The following is a 22,352-nucleotide window of genomic DNA, read 5'->3' as shown; positions in this document are numbered from 1 at the left end:
TAGCACGTATGCTCTACGGACCTGTCGAAGTTCTTGGAGAAATAAAGATCACTTCGGTCAGTAATATAAATAATTTAAGATCAGCCCTGCCGGTACACCTACCCAGTATTCTTCAGGGCATTCATGCACCTCATGAGGACAAATATTTCATGCTCTATCGTCTCAGCTCAACAGAAACATTAACCTCATCTGAGTGCAAATGTGTGTATGTCTGTCTGAGCCAGTAGATCTGAGACCGGCTCTCCGCAATAGGTTTTCTATCACGCCTGCAGTTCCGATTGATCGTCTCGGCAATCAGCAATTAAGCCCTAGTGATCAGAGCCAGAGAGGGGAGGAAGGGGGAGGGAAAAAGAGGTGGGAGGTATCCAACCCCACCCCCCCATCCCTCCTCTCTTGTCAGCCCAGGAAAGGCTTCACTCAGCTGGGGTGCGTTTGGCCCCGGGCTGGGCTCACTGGTGGAGGTTAACTCCAGCATAAATAAGCATCTTTGGACTCATTACAGGGATTAGAGAGTAATTCGCCTGCAAGGAAGGAGACGACTGCCAGGGTTTTGGTACAGTTTACTACAGTCTTATAGGGGCGAGGGCCCTGGAGATTACAGAGGGAGAGAGATGGAAAGGCAGCAAAAAAGAGAAAGGCCAAGGGAAAAAGAGAGGCTGGCTGTTAAGTGTGTGTGTGTGTGTGTGTGTGTGTGTGTGTGTGTGTGTGTGTGTGTGTGTGTGTGTGTATGAGAGTCAATCCAAGCCCCCGGCTGCCCCCTTGATCTTGAGCATGTTGGGGTGCTGTGAAAACGGATAATGGGAGTTAGAACGACCGGGCCTGTCTAGAGAGAAGTGTGCTGATTGTTATAACTTTCCCTCATCTCTCTCTCTCTCTCCTCCACTTAACTAAATAAACACCCAAGAGGTAGCACTCTATCAATTTTAATGATGTTGAAATACAATTTAGGCACAAAATACACAACAAATGCTAATTTGGCCATGATGAGAGGCATCAGAAATTCCTCCCATTATTTATTCAGCCGACTTTCTGCATTTTTCATCAGAACAAATATTCCCATTTCAACACACACACACACACACACACACACACACACACACACACACACACACACACACACACACACACACACACACACACACACACACACACACACACACACACACACACACACACACACACACACACACACACACACACACACACACACACACACACACACACACACACACACACACACACACACACACACACACACACACACACACAAAATTTGGAGCATAAATCAACACGTTCACTCATCAAATATATGCTCTGTGTGGTTCTCTGTAGTCTGTCCAGTGCACCAAAGACAAATAGTTCTGTCCAAAGTCCAGCTGGAGAAATGGAAGTGGCAGAGGATTGTCAATATATGTGCACATACATTAAACATAGCAGGTCTATGTGTGTTCAGGAAAGACACAGACATCATAAAGACCACTCATAAACTCTCACACGACTGCCTTGTGAATCTCTCACAAAAGGAGGGCTGCTCAGAACATTGACTGTTTAACCCTTTCTTCGTGTTTTAATATAATTCTTCCTATAGAAGATATCTTTATATGATAAACTTTAATTATTCAATACATTTTCGTCAAAATGCTGGTAATTTAAATATTCACTCTTACATTTACACAATCATACAAAGGTTAGCCATGAGTCTATTTACTGAATACGTGTATTTCATTTGTGAAGCTATAAAGATGTGAACCACAGTTTCAATGCCAATTAGTCCCAGCAGTTACAAAATTAACTCAGTCAAGAGAGCTTCTCAACGTCGTCATCTGCCAATCGTCTCCACCTCCATCTCGACCGGCTCAAGCTGCCCTGCTTCTGCACCGCACCTCGGGCAGGTGAGGTAAGCGTCTGCAATGCTGTGGCTTTTGATGCAGTAGTAGCAGAAAACGTGTTGGCAGCCCGCTGTGTGAGGCATAGTCGGCCACTCTCCGCACAGTCCGCACTCTTTCCACACCCCTTGCCCTACTGTTGCTCCCTCCTCATTGTCGTTTCCTCCCCCCGAAACGATCGAAAACACCGCTGCCTTCAGTTTCCTTGTATTGATCAGTGGTAACAGGAAGATGAGAAACTCGGCAAAGCCGTGCCACAGCAGCTCACGGTTCATGTACTGGTAGGTTACGTCCCGGACCACATTAGGCTTGCTGAAAGCGGCCTGAGCTCCCACAATCCTTTCAGCCAGGACGGGATGATGACCTTTCCTTAGGAACACAAGGAAGTTGATGAGACTTGCGAGCTGTGTGACACTAGAAACAAGGGTCAGGCAATTGCGGAGACCCCTTTGGAGTAAACCACCAGCTCTTTCAGATAAAGGGCCTCCTGTGCTCAAGCATAGCAGCAGGCTGTGGGAACGCTCCTGGAGCCAGCGTGGACCTGCAGTGAGCAAGGCCAGACCCAGCTTCTGCCTGCGAGACAGAGGTTTGTAACGGGGATATGAGGGAAGGATGGTGCGGTAGCGTAGACTCAGTAAAGACTGGCCCACAGTGGCGCTGCTAGAATAAAGTGTAAACCTCCATAGGAGAAAATGGAGGAGAGCCCGCAGTTCAGGCTCCAGCGGGGTGAGCAGGCCCGGGCGACAGTTGTGGAAGCACTTGGAGAACTGGGTCCATACCAGCTGCTCTAGGCCCGAGTCTAGTTCGAGGGCATCCAGCTGACTGATGCGCAATACCGGGGTCTGCGGATCAACATCTATTTCTGGACCAGAACTTCCAGTCGTCCTGTTTGGGTTGACCTCACTTTGCAAACCTGCCGAAAAAATATAGGACATATATTAGGATATATTTTCAAAAATGGACTTTAAATGGACAATTTTGTAGTTTAAACATTATGTACAAAAACAGAGAGATCTGTTTACAGCCTGGATCTCATTTTTGTTTAGTTCAGGTCATTATTCCTAGATGTTGTGACACTTTATTCACCAACTTTACTGTTGACAAAACAAACCTTATAAAACAAATGGCATTCTGCTGAAGTGCACAAGGGCACCCTAAAAAAGTGATCAGAAAGGAAACAGGAGAGTAAAAAGTTATCCCCAAAGATGGGGAGCTACAAAAGCTACAAAAATAGTAAAAACCTGTAAAAACAACCCTGCATTTCTTCTAAAAACTGCCAAATAATCTTGTACATACAGTAAATGTCTTTTGACTTCTATGTTATTGAATACCTGATATTCAGGCAAGAGCATACTTGATCTATTAAAGTTAGGAACATGAACAAAATAAATATAAAGAGGCAGAACTATTGAAAGGACAACTGGGTTGTTGGAAGGAATGAGGCCCCGGAGGTGAGGCCCATCCTGTTAGGAAGGTTATTTTTTCTTTAACCATAGGAACGGAAATCACTTTTCACATGTAAAACCCGTCCTTAATGCAACCTTTGAGCAGCGCAATGCAGAAGAGCAGGGGGTCTTAGACTTCTCTCTCCAGTGTATAAACACACACAATCCACCCCACCGTACACACACACACATATAAATACACACACAGAGGAGGCAAAGCCCAGGGGCTCTTGGTGCCTGCTCCCTCTGGAGATAGGGGTGTGTGTACAAATCACATCACTAGGGATTAGGCTAACGGCACAGTCTCTGGTACACCGTAAACATCTGCCAAATGTGGAACAATTTTCCTCCCCCTAGAGTCAACTCCATATGGGATCTCACCATTGTGACGTTTGGGCTATTTTGTGCTGCATACGTTTCCAAACTGCTCAAAGTTCCCCCAGTTTTATCTGCCCTTTCCTCAAATGAAACGCTTAAGAAGTGGGGGACTAACTAACTCAAGGAGAGACAGAGCAAGAGGCCCACAGAGAGAGTGAGACAGAGAGGCCTTTTTCTGACAGTGGCTTTTGTGTCTCGCTGAACAGGATTTGTCACGAGGCTTTAAAAGAGATTTCAGCCGGGTAAATATGGCAGTTTTGACAGAAAGAGAGAGATGATGGTCACTTTAGACGTTTCTCGAGAAGGTAAAAAAAACCCCCGTTCTAATATGCGGTGGCAATGCTTGGGTTTATTGTGGTGCACAGGACCATCTGTGTATTCGTGATGTTTCAATAGAGCCAGGATACACCGTCCGACAAAGTTAGAATTAGCAAATGAATGAAAAAAAGGGTGAATTCACGCTGAAGTAAGCAGGTGTGACAAATTCATTGAGCTGCATTTGAAATGCTGCCATGTTTAGTGACTAGAACCTCGCCTGTGACGGAAGTAGAGTTTGGATTTAAAAAAAAAAACTGGAGGTAGTGTATGGCAACCAATAAACGGGCCCCATTTGTCTAGCTTAATCTGAAAGTTTTTCCTTGAAATGTGGGGGGCGGGGGGCGGGGGGTGCAGGTGATGTGCCTGTGTGTGTACGTGACTATGTATGTATGTCAAGGGTGGCCTTGACGTATGCATGCAGAGCTCTAATACAGAGCTAAATTAATCTATCGGTCCATGGTCTCTCACACACACACACACACACACACACACACACACACACACACACACACACACACACACACACACACACACACACACACACACACACACACACACACACACACACACACACACACACACACACACACACACACACACACACACACACACACACACACACACACACACACACACACACACACACACACACACACACACACACACACACACACACACACACACAGCCAGGTGGTGGAAATCCCTGCCACAGCAGCAGCCCTCTTGGGAGAGCAAAACCGGCCGGGTCCAATATTCTTTTCAAAGCCTTTTATCGAGCAGTTTACAAGTTATGAATGAATATGTTTTATTTGGGGAAACACGGTATTGACAGCCACCTATCAATAGTAATGTGACTATTGTCAAGGGTCTGTCAATATTAATGTAATTATGATGTAGAGGGATCAGAGGGATGCCGGAGTCGGGGGCCAAGTAACATCTTCTGCCCACTGCCATATCAATAGCTGGGATTGCTATTGACAGCTTCCCTTCAGACTTGCAGCACTTGCCAAATATATAACAAGCAGACACTTCAGTCAATGCCGGGCTGCCTATAAAAATTAAGCATTTGAATTTACAGGGCTTTTACCGTGGACAGCTGGAAATCCATTTTCCTTATGTAATAGTCAAAAGTCACAGTCAATGCCAGTGTTTACAGATAAGTGGCATGGTGTGCATTAAAGGGTAGATATTTGTGCATTAAAAAGTATACACCGATGCAAGCAGACAGAGTCTTTCTCTTATGAATTCACTCAAACACACACACACCTGATGTGATATATTGTGCTGATAATTCTCTTGTGGGTCAACCAACCAACTGACCTGGAGACAAAATGCCCTCTCTTTAAGTCGGCAGCTGACAACCAGCAGAGTTAGAAGTCAGGCTCAAGGAGTTCACTGAAAATCAACAGATAAATCTGAGGTCTGGATGCTTGCTTTTCTATCAGAGCTGCACAAAATACTTTAAAAACATCTTCATGGGAATATTAAAGGGTATTTTGATTCAGGTCAGAGGAGAGGTTTTCTCCTCCCCTTGTTCCCTTAGCCTGTGCATTTTGTTCAGACAAAGATAGCGCACTGACTCAAGGCTGACTGCCATAGCTTAAAGACAACCGCAACAACAACAACGACGACGACAACAATATCCAATCTAACAGGGAACAGACTGAAACATCGCTTCAAGGCAAAAGGGGCCATGACCAGTGTGAGGAAGGAGAGACGAGGCAACAAAAAGCGTACCAGGCATTAGACTGAAGCCTTGCAGCTGCACTGAGTCCTCTGAAAACTAGACACAGGGCTCTAATGACAGCTACCTTACAGAAAGACAGATAGACAAAGAGACAGACGCGACTGACAACGCGTCATGAAACCCCCAGCTGGGAGCTCTGAGCTACTGCCTTCTGATACACTGAAGGGAAAAAACTGGGGGCAAAGATAGCTAAGGAGAAAAAATGAGGGGGGCAGATAAGCACAAACCTCTCCCTAGGAGCTGACCTTGAGACTGACAGTCACAATAAAGGAGGAGGGAACATTCCTGAAGCATACGCGGCTCAGCCACACTGAGGTGTGGGCATCCAGGGAATAGCCTATAGACCGAGGAAAGCTGCACTTTCTTCTTGACCTTGGCTTTGGTGTCTAGGGAGGGGATGAGGGTGTTTAGGGCAGGGGGACTCGAGACTGAGGGATGCTGGGGAGGTGGAATATCTCTGGGGGATTGCATGTTGCTTTTTCTGCAGCAGACAAGTGCTCCGAAGTCGCTCACAAGGCTATCATTCCACACCATTTGGAAACTGTGTGTCCAAAAGTCTCGATTTAGCTCCTGGCGTGGTGCAGGGCTCAAAGCACTTAGCTATGGTTGTTAGCATAATATATTTGCTGAAATAATGCATAAACATTCACTTGGCTTTCTATGATGCTTCTAGCGAGAAATAGGCTATGCATTGGCAAAGCATGCTGGATTACAACTTTATATTTTCTTCTCTCGCTCATGTAAATTAATTTGTGTAAAAGCTCTGGTGAATAAAGCCTATTTCTCTGAGCACTCCAGTCTCGTTTTTTTTCTCTCTCCCACTCTCTCACTTTATTGCCCTTCTTTCGCCAGGAACGGCGTGCGGGCCTATTAGCCATGGCCTTCTAATGTCCTCACTATGAAAACGGATGAGAATGTCAGATTCAGAACTTTTAAGAGAGTGATGTCATACAGCAGACCACAGGCATTACGGGGACGTTAAGATTACCCAGGCGGTAACCAGACTAATTGTTATGAGTCTGTTTCATGAAAAATGAATGCGTGCAAATGCACAGAGGGGTCTTCAGGCGGTGTGTATGTGTGTGCGTCACACACTAATGCTTTATCAAGGCTCTCCTCTTTCTGTAATCACCCAAGACTCCTCCGAGCCGAGGGGTGAGGGCCAAGTTAATGCCTGAACACAAAAAAAGTACACATCAGTTGGAACAGCACGTCTGACACTCAAAAAAATGTGCTCTGCTTAATCTGCTTTGCTCAGAAGGTAAATTATTTAAGAGAATTAATTGATTTCATGAGTAGGAAGGTTGAGTATGCTCGAGCCGTATGAGTAATAAGTAAAAAACAACTTAAAAAGTAATGAAACATTTAGAGGGCAGAGAGACACAATGGACGTGGAAGAAAAAGCAGCTAATAAATGAGAGAACTGACACTGTGTCTTTCTTAGGAGTCACTGAGAGAGCACGGGACCCCCCCCCACCTCATGCAAAAAATGTGTTATACTGAGGAATATTTGATCAGCACATTTCTTAACTTTTGCTTTATGGATGAAAACTATTTGTCTGTTTTTTAATTTGTGTAACAATTTAAATGAGTGGAACATTTTAAACCGAGGTGAAGCTACTTTTTTATCTTGGGTATCTTAGAAATCTATGCGAATGTGAAGGCCACTGCCTGATGAGATATTTACAAGTCATGCAGTCGACCACACTGTACAGATGTTACTTTTACGAATCGCTCTTTGATGTGTATCTGTGAATCAATTTGGGGAATTGGATTGCTGCCACTGCAATTGTACCCCTAACGGCATGTCAACATGTGGTACTTTCATCTAAATTTGGAAGTTAAATAACTTGATTTCCTGCAAAAATGTGCCTTCTGGCAATGTAGGCTAGACATTAGAGCTAGGGCACTGCAAATATGCTAAAAAATACTGTGATACTTGTTGACAACTGAACATAATTTACGACTTTAACACAATTTATTCAGCACACTGGATGTTCAAAAAATATTTTACATTCCCTATCTATCTGTAACACTTTTTACAGGAACTGGTACACAAAAAAGTCTCCAACAACTCCTATGAGTCTATGTAAAGCTGGTAAGTATGGATTCTAGAGTAGCCCTGACATGACAGAAATAACAAATTAGACTGAAAAGTATAATGACACATTGCAGGGCTCGACAGTGACAGACAGACAAGGTTTCAGTTGACAACCACTTTGAGAAATTGGCAATGAATTCTAAGCCTTTGGTCGGCAACAACTTTTTAACAAATAAAAAAAAGTGCAACCCCAAAAGAAACACATTTCAAATATTTGATGTTTTTTTAATATTGCTGTTACAGTCATTAAGTTGACTGTGAAAACAATTGTGCAAATTGATTCAACTTACAAAAGAACTAGATGAACCTGAACAAACAAGAGGCTGAAAAAATGTAAATTTTGGGGTCTTTTATGTCATACTTTCATTATTATAGCAAAAATACATGCGGCAAAGATGCACCACATCCCGTACGTGGGGCGAGTGTTTTTTTTTTTTTTACCTGCTATACAGACTGGTGGTGTTAGAGTGCCTGCTTCACTGTGTGCTGTGTGTTTGAAGTATACTGGCAATATTAACTTGTACTGAATTAATTTACTGGATCGTTTTAACTTCAGGATCATGGACACACATTTGACTAATTCATTTTAATCTGAAATTTAAAAACACCCACAAGGTTGCTCTGCTATACACATTGCCTCTAGTACAATGAGGCGTTCATGTTAATCATTTTTTAACAGATGGTAATCATTTTCTACACAGTTCTATGTGGTTTTTAACCATCGAGGGTCACAAAGCAGCGTGCGGAGAGAACAAAATATACCAGCCACGTAAAAATAGAGGTCCATGTAGCAGCTTCAGCTGGTTAGGATGGATGTGCTCTGCAGCGGGCATGCTGAGGCAGCTGTATTCATGCTAAAAACCAAACATGGCAACACTAAAAACACTACAAACGGCAACCATATTTTCAGTTTCGGCAACCAAAAGCTGATGCCTTGTTGAGTCATGACACATACAGATATATTAGGTAATTTTGGAGCTTCTAAAAAGTATTTAAATAAGAGTTCAAATTTAAAATCTTGGTCAGAAAAAATATATAACCATTAGTTGTACAATGTACGTAACAATGAATGTGCAATGTAATGATTTTGTTCGGCTAAATGGCTAATACTATATAGCTAATTCATCTATTTAAGGGTTGAATTTTTTCCAAGTAAGTGCACAGATAACCCAACTTGCCTTTATCACTTGCCTTCATGTGAAAACTGTACAAAATGACCTTATGACCCTAGAGTGAGATCACAGCCCAATTTAACTTCATTGACCCCCTCATTACACTAAGTGTTTAGCTCCAGAGTCACGCACCTATACTTTAATCTCGTGCAATCAGCCGCTGCACATTCTCCTCATAATGACATTGTGTCTTAATTTTTTAAGCCCGTGCCCATCAGTCTTTAACAACAACAAAACCCAAATCTGCTCCATTTTGATAATAAGGCAAAAAGCATTATGTGATAATCACAGCAGGGATTAGGTTTTGGGAGAGTGTGCAAGAGCAGTGCAGTCAAAGCCAGTGGAAAAGAGAGATATAACCAAGAGACAGATAAGAGGAGAGAAGTGATGATTGGGATGAGAGAAATGAAGTCAGTAGTCTCTTGAAAATCAATAAGATCAACTTTGCCTTGAATCTCAATGTGGAAGCGTTTTGATCTCTGGCACTGATTATTTAGGGGACTAATGGAATTATGTGCAGAGCACTAACACACTCTTGAAGGAACACACACTCACCAGGTTACCATCCAAACATGCAGTTGGTAAATACCTGGAGATGACTCGTAATGAATGTTAATTCCCTATACCAGTATGCCTTGTACACATGGACAATATCAAAAATCGATTTTAAATACAAACATGCACGAAAAAGTTAACAAATACAGTATGTCAACACTGTACAACGCTGACAGTAGACAGCAACAAGGAGGTGGGAAAGAACACGAGTTTCGCAGCGTTTAAATGAAGCAGACGTGAAGCATTTGAGCTCTCCGCGGAAATACCAGGGTGTGCAAGAAAAATAATGCAGGCTTGAATGTTCGCTAAACAACACAAGGACGATAGATTTACCCATTTCTTGAATGTAACCTTGTCCTCCCTGGATAGGATGAGAGAAAAACAAACTGTATTTCCGGGTTGTGCAACTATGTCCCGCCTTCTACAGAAAAACCACCAATGGTGTGAAGGTACGTCATGATTACGACGCCCAATGGCACAAATGAGCCAATCAGATCACACCTCGCCAATGGCGGGGAATACTGTAGGGGGAAGCGTCAGTCCGTCTGGAAATGATCATGAAAATAATACATTCAAAGTCTTCCGTTGTAGTAACGGTACATAGCGACCACGTTGTTGGTGAAGCCACGGTAATTCACTCAAAGCGCCACAGTTAATACATATACTCAAAGCGCCATGCATTGTCTTTTTTCAGGTTGCTCTCGGTAACAGTTGTGTCATGTAAGACTGTGCAAAAAGTTTCAGCCAGAGTAATAAGTCGTGATAATGAGTGTTAACAGCTGACAGTACGGGTAGCTTTACTTTATTCGAGCTGAAAACTTGCACAACCATGAGTCAAAAGACAACATTAGAGTCAGTCGAAAACCCGAAGCTGTCGGTATGGTCGAATCAGGGAAGTACAACTTTGAACCTGCCCTCAGCCCAAGAAGAAGAAGAAGAGGAGCTGAAAGATGCCGTCCTGGATCCTGGAAGTGTGACAAACAAGATGAAGCAGCTCCTACGCGAGTTCAAAGAACTTTACGAACAGAGATTAAACTGTCTAGTGCGAGACACCTCGTCAACCCAGGATCAAATTGTGCAGGTGAGTGAGTGGTTTCGTGGTAGTGTGGCCGAGCGGTCTAAGGCGCTGGATTTAGGCTCCAGTCTCCCTGGAGGCGTGGGTTCGAATCCCACCGCTGCCATTATGACCATTTACAATAGAGGGACCCACGTATGTTATGTGTTACCCTTGATATGTGATAGCGACTCTGTGACACGTATGTAAATGTTAAGTAGTCAACCCAGGATATTTACCTTGATGTATATTCACATCAAGTATCCACAGTTTTTTTTCTTTGTTGTGTCAGTTTTGCACTGGAGTGAGTCAAATTTGTATAATCAAATATTGATACTTTATCTTGTAGTGAATAAATAAACACCAAAAATAAAAATATTCCACATTTTACAAGACACACGTTGCATCCACCTTAGGTAACCATCCAAGAATCTGCACCCTGGATTGTTTTCATTGGTCAAATGAGCGGCATAGACTGTTTTTAAAAATGGCAGTATTGAGGACCCCATTCAGACCCAAATACTCTACAGGAAGTGTAATTTTCTGCCAACATCCATTGTCATTAGGTTATCATCCATCCAATACAAATCAAAGAGCATCCTGTCCACCACTCAGGCATCAGAAGATGACCTCTGTCCTGTCAGACAAATGACAGGAGGAAGCAAAGGGGTGCTTTCATAAAGCCGCAGCACTTGTAACAGGTGGCAAATTGCATTATGTTTCCATCTGAGCGGCAGAGATCAGGAACACAGATCCACACTCATATTTAAAAAAAGAGAGGTTTCTAATCATCAGGATTGTCATGTGACATCATTTAGCTACAGAATGTAGCCTGTGTGAGCCGGGCTGTGCATCAAAGCAAGTGTAACAAGGTTTCCGAGATGGCTTTCGGTCAGCCTGCCCCAGTCGCGGGCCTGCTTAACAAGGTTATGTGTTCAGAACCCAGGAGCTCCCAAGTCCTAAAGGTTGATGTGGACAATTAATCATAAAGGTTGTCCATTGAAAACACAGAGCTCATTCATCTATTAACCCATTGTAGGTTTATGATGTTTCCTAACATGTTAGAACAACCCCCAAGATCAAGAATTAGTATAAAGCTTTTTTTTCTTTTTATGCTTTAGGAAAGTGATCGCTGTTAGGGACCAAGCTAGGAGCAGGTGTAGTCGCAGGTGGATTTTCAAAAGGAGGGTTTAATAAGACAACAATTAAACATACAATTCACAGACAGATAGAAGACAAAAGAATGCACACATAATGTACGATCAGTTCATTTTGGAAACAAAAGGGCGACACAAAGACAAACACCACAAACTAAACCACAAATAAAAAAAAAACGGACAATTAGTTATCTGAATGAATATTTTAACATATTAATTGAAACAAAACCACCAACAAACTAATGTATTCTAAAGAAATAAACTAGAAATCCCAACCCATGATGTGGCATATATTTAGTACATTCTGATCGGCCACTTCCTGTATTTGAGAGCTCTGTTTTTTTTCCTTTTCCTCTCCTGACAATATGTCCTTCCAGCTGCAGCAGCCAGCAGCAGCACCCTCAGCACTGGTAACTCAAAGAAACAGAAATCAAAATGACTTAAGGCAAACTTATATAAAGATTAGTACTAGATTGTGACTGTAAAGAAGTAAACTAAATATGCGTGCTGCAAATAAAAACAGTTGTTGCCAACACACCTACCAAATAAACTGTATGCATAAAGCAAACGCTGTGTGTCATTGTTTATCTGTTTTCTGATATACTGTTTACAAATGCATAAGGTCAACTAGCTCCATGAGGATAAAAAAACAACTATTAAAGGTTCTGTGTGTAACTTTTTACATGGTGTAATCATTTTTTATTACCAATGAGCAAACGTGTGTTAACGTAACTTAAAAAATAAGACCTCCCCCAGCTTTCTTGTTTGCCTATTACAGCCAGTGGTAGAGATGTGCAGTGGACAACATCTCTGCCCTCTGCTACATTTATAGAATATAATTAATATTTTCCTTAATTATGTATTATTTCACCTACCCGCATCAGAATGTTATGTTTTATGAACCCACCCAATCTATTGAGATTCATTGCAGTGCCTGCAGACATAACTGCAATCTGCGCTTCACTAACCTGTCGACTGACTTCTATGTAAAGGACTTTGAAATTTGCTGGTAAAATCCACAGGATGTCATGTTTTGATGCTCCTGTGTCCCTTGCCCCGGCTACAGCCAAAAGTGTGCAACATTAGTTACGTTAGTTTAGAAAAGGAATCTAGTAACATCTGCTCCTGAGTTGCCCTCAACTTGTGTGTTGCTCTCTAATTGTTAGATATTTAGTCTGCTAGTTATCTGTAAATCTTTTGTGAGGGTCTTTAAACAGTTCATACATAGTGCTGAGTCAACGCTGATTTTCCTCTGATAATGATACAATATTTCTGAGCCCGCTCTAACCCCTGACAGTCTATGTACTGTACTTGCATGCTCCTGAAATAATCCTTTTTAATAATACAGTTAAACCATTTATTGTGAAGCGGCTGCTGTATGAAAGCCAAGATTATCTGACCACCTTGTCTGGCAGGGCGAGTTTTATATAGAGGTTTTGGAAAGTGGTTTAAATTTAAAAAACAATTTGATACCACTCATGAAGTTGATGCCTAAATGAAGACAATGATTATGACATGGAATTCAGTCCTGCTATATAGTTCAACTAACATGACTACGGTCAATGGATGCTTTATTAAACTAAACATTTGTAGAGTGTGTGGTTATTTACCACAAAAGACGATAGAGCTGCCATAAATCTGATGTTAAAGCATAATCGGCCTGATGTTAAAAATGCATGCACTACTTGCTGTAGAGCCTGTGGCAATCAGCAGTAGCTTTAACCATCACCACAATTTCTGCTAGTTGTCTTTAGATGTGTGTTTTTGTCACAAGCTTAAAAAAATCACAACCTTGCCTGCGAGACTATTGACTTCTCACCCCATATATCTCCCTGCAAAATCTGATTCTTAATCTCAATGGGACTACCCTAAAGACACAAGGTTTAGATAAAACTAAATAAAACATACATTTCCAGATTATCCTATTTGTCTGGGGAGCTCTCATGTTTCCCCTGTGAGGCCGTCATTGCAGCGCTATAGTCGCTGTTATTTCTGTTCATTCAGCTCTGTCAAAGCGATATCTGACATCACTTTGACGTTTGATGAATCTTGGGGAAATTATGCATCTCAGTTCTGTAATCTGTCAACTTGAAAAACGCTAATTTGCCAAGAGGGAGTAGTACATTTATAGGTCATCTTAGATCACACACTGTCTTTGCAACTCTCTCCCTCTCTTAGGAACAAGGTTCATATTGCAGCTAACAACTTGGTGCTTGAGTTCAACACGGTAGATTGGCATATGTGTCCCTTACCATGCTGTAATGCAGCTGTGTTTTAAACATTTAATATTTTACTTTTTATGTGATTCTAGAGATCTTTCTCCTACCTCAACCATGTGTTTTGTTTGCCTAAATATAAGCATAAATTATACGACAATTTTGTTGCCACAAGTGGATATTGAAGAGAAAACTACTATGCTAACTATCATTTAAGTGATTGTATGTTGTTCATAAAAACGTGATTATGTTTTTTCCAAAGCATACAATACAATATAGTTGTATATCAATGTTATACTTAGGAAAATTGGGGGATTTTGTTGTTGGAGTGACCCAAGTATTTTTGATGTACAAATGATGCGTTTACGTCTCTAGTTTTAAACAGGAGTTTTAGCTTTCCATTGATTTGACTCACTAAAATAAAACAATCATGTTTCTATAGAGAAAAAAACGTCTTGGTTTTACGGTCAGCTTGTGAAAACACAGCAAATTAACCTCTGTTTGATCCTGGTGTGCTGTTATTCTTGCAGAAGAAAGTGAATTTCCTGTGGTCTTATGTGAATGACCTCGTAGACCAGAACCAGGTCCTTGTTCAGACCATTGAGGATCTGCAGAAGGAAGCTGACTACAAGGTTTCCAACTGGGGAATGAAGCTCCACGCCTCTGATCATATTTTGGACGTAAGATTTTATGAATGTTTTTACAGCATTTTGCCTTCATGAAGTAGTTGGCCCAGATATAGTATTATTGTTTTCTCTATTTCTGTATTTTATGTAATTGTACAGAATATTTCAGAGCATGGGATCTACAACCTGAAGATACCCCACTTGGTTGGTTCACATGTATGGAAAAGAGCACAAAATGTTTGTGAGCTCAAAGAAAAAGAAATATCTGCCCCAGCTGTCCAGGTGTAACTGTGCAAAGATTTTTGCAATAGGAATTTTAGGTGCAAACTCGTAGATCCTTTAGGTATATACAAATAAATGCATTTACTTTCTCATTACTTTCCTGTTTAACCAAGGACATCTATTTAGTATTCTGCAATATGTGGAGCAGTACATGTCAACAGAATGAAATGTCTACTCATAAACACCATCTATATACAAATATCAAGCATGCATTAAACACAGCAGAATTTATTCAAATGGGAAAAAAACAAGCGAGGGAGAGAAAGAGAATAACAGCTTGTGGCTTTCTTCTCTATTCTGCAGTATCTGTCTTCAAGATCCTTTCTTTGTGTACACTTCTTGAGGCCAAGGCCTCTTCGACTTCACAGAATCCAATCAGTAGAGATCACACTGAATATGGTAACCATAATTCCATGAAAATCCCTCATTGTTTATACAAAACAAGAATCAGTTTATAGAATAACGGCAATATACGTAGAAAAGCAATTAGGGTGAACAGTTTTTTCTGCTTTTAATTCTTTGCTGAACTCTGGTGTTAAAGATGCAGTAAACTCTTCAGGATATCTGCATGTAAACTGAAAAAGGAGTCAAGCAGAGAGAGGTCCTCTGTTATTATCTTTTAAGTTTGTGGCCCCAACCATTTTCTGGAGGAAACCATAAATTACCATTCATTGTTAGTGGACTGGAGGTGGAAAGTTATGTGCAAAAATGCTCTACCCAAGTGTTTTTTTCTTCTTGCCAAGAGTGTATCAATGCAAGGCAGGAATATAAAGACATCACCACTTGATGAAGTGACCTTAAGGTATTGTTCCATTTCAGTTATGGCCAGCCTTACATCAATATTCGTTCTTCTGAGTGGATTTTGCACACAAAAAAAGTAATTATGGCCTTTTATCCATCAAATTACTTATGTGCTATTATAGGGAAGGTCAGAGTGCTAGCTTTGTGTGCTCACTGCACTGGTCACAAAGGTCATGGCAATACAATGCATTTCTCAACATTCAAAAACTGTCCATTAACTTTAACTTTCAGCATTCTAAAACTTAATTTTCTTGAATGACATATTGCTTTAGTAACAATAAAAAAAAAATCAGCATATCTATATCTAAGTTTCTTGCAAATTACAGTACAATGCATGAATACTGAATGGTGAGAATGGCCAAGATCTTTATTGGTTTTCACATGTTGTCAACGATTGAATTCTAGGCACTTTACCAATTTATTTTGCTCTCTCTTGCAGATAAAAAAAAATACGGCTTAAGAGAAAAAGTTAAGGACATGTTTTTGAAAATGGATTAAATGTCATTCTCTTAGTTGCTAAGAGTCCTTCAGTTCATCCAGTTGCACAATTTTCTGATTGTTCGTGACAACAACCACTTCTTTTGCAGCCAAGAGGGGACATAATAGTTTGCTGCCGTGCTATCAACCCATCTTCTGAGCTTTTGAATCTCCATTTTCACCCGTCTTAAACGATGCTCTCGCTGTTTATGTTACTTTGTATGTTTTCAGGGTTTAGATTGGTAAACAAATACAAACAAATGGACTGCTTCACTCAACAGTCTATTAGGATAGCCAGGGGACAACAGTGTGTTTCTGCTCTGATGTCCATAATGTGAAATCCAATCAAATGAAGAGCATTTAGAGCTACTTATGAACTGTTCCACCATCTAAACGATGCAATGAGCTCTGTAATAGGAGCTTGGCTAACGTCTGATTGAATCGTAGTGTATGGTCTTGCTGATGCACAAAAGGGGTTGAACTGTAATGGACACTAAACAGAGTTTGTTTTGTGGTCATAATATCATGAAATCCAAGGCTTGTGTTTTCTTTTCTAGACTGCTGCAATTAGCCTGTTGTCCATTTGTGATTCATCGCCAGACGGATGTAGCATCATCATGTTCCCATCATACAATATAAACCTGAACAGTACTTCATGATTAATAATGAACGTCTATTTATACCTGTGGTTCCAGGACAATACCTTAAGTATGCATAAGTTTAGCTTAATATGTACAAATAATAGGTGAATCATTTTAAACTTATCTACTAATAAAAGTCCCATAATAAAATTGAGATTTTGATTTTTTTTTGTATAATAAAGCAGGTCTAGATGCTATATACAAAGTGTCAAAGTATCAAAACGCTCAATGGACAGAAAAATGCACACAGCCTGTATTGAGAAACTGTGCCTTTAAACGAGCTGCTAGGACTTCTGTACAGTTGTGGTGTTACTACCATTCGGTGTGCCGCTAAAAAGCCATTACAGTCATTCCCTGGCTGCAATGATGGTGCAGAGACTGAGAGCACAGATGCGGAGGACCATGAAATGCTGACCAATCAGAGCAGACTGGGCTTTTTCAGGAGGGGCGCGTAAAGCAACAGCCTAAAAATAACCATAATACGTAGGTTCCCTTTGATAATTAATTTGACACTTTTGTCGTGACTTGATAAATCCCATTGCACTGGTGCTCCATTTTGTGTAAATACTACACAACCAAAGTCATTATATTGACCTCAAAGCAATTTCAGTCAAAAACAACTGGACTGGTTGTTTGTCTAGGAAGACGTTTCACCTCTCATCCAAGAGGCTTCATCAGTTCATGTACGCATCTGACCAGGCTGGGACTGGTCCAACTAACTGGTGTGGAGATCCAGGTATTTAACCTCTCACAAGGCCTATGATGTCACCGACACCCTTTGTGCTCCAAGTGCCCACGCCCGTTGTTAGAGTGACAGTCGTTGGTGGGCAGTTGGTTTCGACTTCGTTAGTGCTCTATTGAGTCTGAACGACAGTCGTTGGGGTCACCCGGGCCATGTGTGAACAGTTGTCCTTTGAGGTTAGATTGTTGAATCTCCTGGGAAGGGATGACAGGGCAGCATGTTAAATTGGAGATAAGTGGTGTCTCAGACCTCCTCCTCTGTTTAGCGATGGTTTCTCTACTTTTACATAGATGGCTTCTTTTACTCCTCTTTCAAACCATCTGTCCTCTCTGTCCAAGATTTGGACATTGCTGTCATCAAAGGAGTGGGCTTTCTCCTTGAGGTGTAAGTGGACAGCCGAGTCCAGGCCTGAGGAGTTAGCTCTCCTGTGTTGGGTCATGCGTTTATGCAGTGGTTGTTTTGTTTCTCCAATGTAAAGATCTTTGCATTCCTCATTGCATTGGACAGCATAAACCAGGTTGCGTTTGTGGTGCTGTGGTGTTCTGTCCTTCGGATGTACTAGTCTCTGTCTGAGTGTGTTACCGGGTTTGAAATACACAGGGATGCAGTGTTTGTTGAAAATCCTCCTGAGTTTCTCCGATACCCCAGCCACATATGGGATGACTATGTTGTTTCTCCTGTTATCTTTTTCTTTCTCAACCACTTTGGTTTTCTTTCTGGAGGCAGCTGCCGTTTTAACAAAGGTCCAGCTGGGGTAGCCACAAGTTGTGAGGGCGCCTCTCAGGTGCTTGCGTTCTTCCCCTTGAGCTTGTGAGCTAGTGGGTACGTTATCAGCTCTATGCTGCAGTGTTCTGATAACGCCAAGCTTGTGTTCCAAAGGTTGGTGAGAGTCAAAAAGTAGATATTGATCCGTGTGAGTGGGTTTTCTGTATACCCCTATGTGGAGGCTCCTGTCATTCTCCATATGGACGTCACAGTCCAAGAAGGGCAAGCTGTTGTCCTTAACTTCCTCTCTGGTGAACTTGCTGTTTCTGTCCACTGAGTTGATATGTTCAGTAAAAGTTTGCACCTCTTTGGATTTGATCTTAACCCATGTGTCGTCCACATATCTGAACCAATGGCTTGGGGTTACTCCTTTAAAGCACAAAGGGTGTCAGTGACATCATCGGCCTTGTGAGAGGTTAAATACCTGGATCTCCACACCAGTTAGTTGGACCAGTCCCAGCCTGGTCAGATGCGTACATGAACTGATGAAGCCTCTTGGATGAGAGGTGAAACGTCTTCCTAGACAAACCACCAGTCCAGTTGTTTTTGACTGAAATTGCTTTGAGGATAACGATGACCTGGACGAATGAGAACATTCACAGGCTCATTATATTGACGTTCATTTCACCCTGTTCATCCAGCAGTGTAGTATTCACTGACACAAGTTATTATGGTTTTTGAAGAATGCAGATGTATAATTGGTCGTCCCAGTGGCAGCTGGAATCTAAAACGGCATTGTTTCACCCAGAGAATCTGTATAAGTGTTAGGATGTAGACTCCCAGTCCTTGTGGTGCTCTGCCAGTATCAGTTTCTATAGTTGGCAGATTTTCCAGCCAGTGAAAAATGTATGAAAAACATTCTTTGTGTCATTCGGTTACAATAAAAAGCATTATTATGAGCTCTGAGGAGTTTTTGGAAACTTCCTCATGGTAATTTTCTTTAATCGTCTGGGTTATACTCTTGTTGGACAGTCATTTGGCAGCTCAAGGACCAGTAATCATACAATGCATTAAAATTGGCACTTTATTGATCTCTGTAGAAATGTTTTTTTTTTTCCACTTGCGTAATTCCAGGCTGGTCAAAGGCACAAAGGCAGCTAGAGAACAATTTCTGGAGCTGGCAAGAATTCAGTGTCTTGCATGAAGACACTTTTGTGTGCCAGATTGTGGCCAACTTTGGGTTTTAAAGACAGTTGGAGGATGAATAAAGCAGTTGCCTTTTATAAGGCTCTAATTTAATATTTTAGTCAATGTCATCATATTTTGCTTCACTAACAGCAGGCTACAGATGGCAAGAAGGTTGATAAAAGTTGATAGTGGGCTGTTGAACTCTTTTGTCCAGAGATGGAGTCTGAGAAGAGAGTTAAACAATACATCCAGCATCCTGGACACATGCACAGCCATGATGTGAGTCAGTTCTTTCTTTTCTCTCATTTCTTGATCCTTCATGTCTGATCATGTTTTTTTGCATCAGTCAGTTGATATGTCTTTGAATCTATTGGCTATTTTACATATTTTGTGTGTGTATGTGTATGTGTATGTGTACATGTACGGGTATGTGTATGTGCGTGTGTATGTGTGTGTGTGTGTCGGTTTTTTTCTGTCAGTTGGGTAGATTTTTTAATTCCCAGAGTTTAGCCCCTGGCCTGCAGGGTAGTATTGGGGACTATGGAGGCCTGAGGGGATCAGTGTAGATCAGAACAGATCAGTAGGGATCATTTGGGATCACAGGCCCTCTCTTTGATCCATCTCACCATTCCCACACAATTCTCAAATTATTACCACACCAGGCACATTCAAAACAACCCCATGTTAGTAAACACATTTTTGAGACTGGAGCTATACGGTACTTTGTTGTGATGTGGCATAGATTGGAAGTATCCCATTGCATATCTTTACGAGCATTCTGTGTTTATAAAAGACAGAGTTAACAAAAACGATAGAGTTTATTTGTCTTATTTGTATTCGAAAAGAAACAAATGGGTTATAACAAGTGACAACTTCAAATTTGCTAACTGAATGCTGGGAATATATCCAGCTGTGATGAGAGTCTCCAGTTTTTTTTGTGTGATTCACAAAGTGACTATTTATGACATTCCCCATAAACCACAGAGCAGGGGCTATTAAAATGCTCAGGAACCAAATGAGAAAATTGGTCTCATGACTTAATCCACGCTAATGAGAACATAATTTTTCCTGTCATGTGGAGCACCCCTCCATTGTAGCACTCTTAAGACCCATTCCAACAAAACAGTGCATAAAAGGAGAGGTCTGTAAGTTATGACGTAGTGGTTGGATGAAAACGTTCCTGGAATAAACAAAACAGCCCTCTCTTCACAGTAAATTCATACTGTTCACAACCACACATGCAGATTCATTACGATCAGTTTTAGTATGTTTCCATGCCACAGCAACATTTTCCCAGCAAAATTAATACTGATAGGATTCTTGATAAATTTAATTTGCTATAACCGATTAAAAAAATGATTGGGCTGGCTAGACTGTATACTAGTCATGCTTTGGACATCACGCAGAGAAGCAGTTGCTCCAAACCTGGCTGACCCGGTGTGTACAGTAGTAGTGACTGCTCTGCTCAAATCAATGAGAAGGAGGTTCGCATTAAAAACAGTCTCTGAACTGTGACCTTTATCAATTCCTTGTCCTCTTTCACTATCTCTCTCTCTCTCTCTCACGCTAATACACACACACACATACTTTTGCTTGTTTAGCCGCTGCGTGGAGGGGGAGCAGGAGTGAGAAAGGGAGAGCAGGGGAGGTCAGGGGGTTGCGATGGTTGACTATGCTAATGCTGTTGTTAATGACTTTGCTGTGAGTGATAATTGATCGTCTTCATTAACATATTAACTTCTCTGCCAGGACCCCCAGTCTCTCTCTATGCAATAATGGATGCCCCCGTTTGATCCTTCAAATAATGAACTAATTAGCTTAATTAAAATCAATAGAGGTGCCAATACCAGGTTAGACATCTCAGGGATGCCGTCTCTATCTGCAGTGAAAGGCATTTTTAGAACTAGAGGGTGAGAGAGGATTGATGGCAGTAGGTAAGGGGAGCAATACATAAACAACAGGAAGAGTGAGAAAAGGTGAGGAGCAAGAGGACGGAAATGGAAACAGAGACGGAGCAGGCAGAAAAAGAGGCAGTTATTTAATAAGAGAGAGTTAAAAGCATAAAGACTCTCAACCATTTCTGCACTGAGCATTTACATACGTACATTTTGACCTGCTTTGGCAATGTAAAAGTCTGTTTCCCCCCGCCAATAAACAGTCATGCAGACATACAGACAAGTAATTAGTAAGCAGGATGCTAGTAGTTGCTACTTTTAAAGTTTTAAGATGGCAAAAAGTAAAAATTAGTGGGCAAAGGTGAAGACAAGAAAGCATGAGCGAAAGAGACAGAAAATATCAGAGGAAAGGAGGGAGCCAAAGAGAGGGGGATCTAAACGAGAGCGAGAGAGAGAGAGGGCGAAAGAGGTTCCTAATGCTGATTTATGAGTGCTTGACGGTCGTTAGCTGGAATAAATGGCTTGTAGGAGTGGCTGCAGCATTACTCCCTGTACAGGATACTAAGTGCATTGTAAGGTCAGCCGTAAGGCCAAACTTACATATGTAGTGCTCTGCCCTTGTAAACCTTTGTTAATATATCAGCCGCAGGATGGAACTGTAACTAGTCCATGTGATGCGCCGGGATCACTGTGACTCCCTAACCCGCCTGTTAATGATTCAGTATCACTCTGATTTTGGGAACAACACAAGAGTTGAAGAGAGTGGACGGAACTTTTATAGTTAGACAACACCAACAACAGGACCGCAGGATCACATATCTGCTTACCTGCTGTCTGCATACACACATACATACAAATGCATTATTAACATGACTACAGTGAGCCACAAACAATGACCTTTTTCATGTATCTATGCAGTGCTATGTTTGTATTTATCTATTTATCACACTCCATTTTCTCATATCC

General features: G+C 41.5%; 1 protein-coding gene across 1 annotated transcript; it reads right to left on the bottom strand.

Annotated features, from left to right (window-relative positions):
* Positions 1-1,327: 1,327 nt before the first annotated feature.
* pex2 (peroxisomal biogenesis factor 2) lies at positions 1,328-9,987 on the bottom strand. The gene is made up of 2 exons (XM_083936609.1): positions 9,936-9,987; positions 1,328-2,799 (listed from the first exon to the last, which is right to left on the bottom strand). The coding sequence occupies exons 1-2, from the start codon at positions 9,937-9,939 to the stop codon at positions 1,820-1,822; spliced, it is 984 nt and encodes a 327-aa protein (XP_083792735.1). The 5' UTR covers positions 9,940-9,987; the 3' UTR covers positions 1,328-1,819.
* Positions 9,988-22,352: the final 12,365 nt, after the last annotated feature.

Source organism: Echiichthys vipera (genome assembly GCF_963691815.1).
Source record: "Echiichthys vipera genome assembly, chromosome: 21".
NCBI classification, from domain to species: domain Eukaryota; kingdom Metazoa; phylum Chordata; class Actinopteri; order Perciformes; family Trachinidae; genus Echiichthys; species Echiichthys vipera.
Note: the sequence above shows the minus strand (reverse complement) of the source record. Positions and strands in the feature narration are given on the sequence as shown.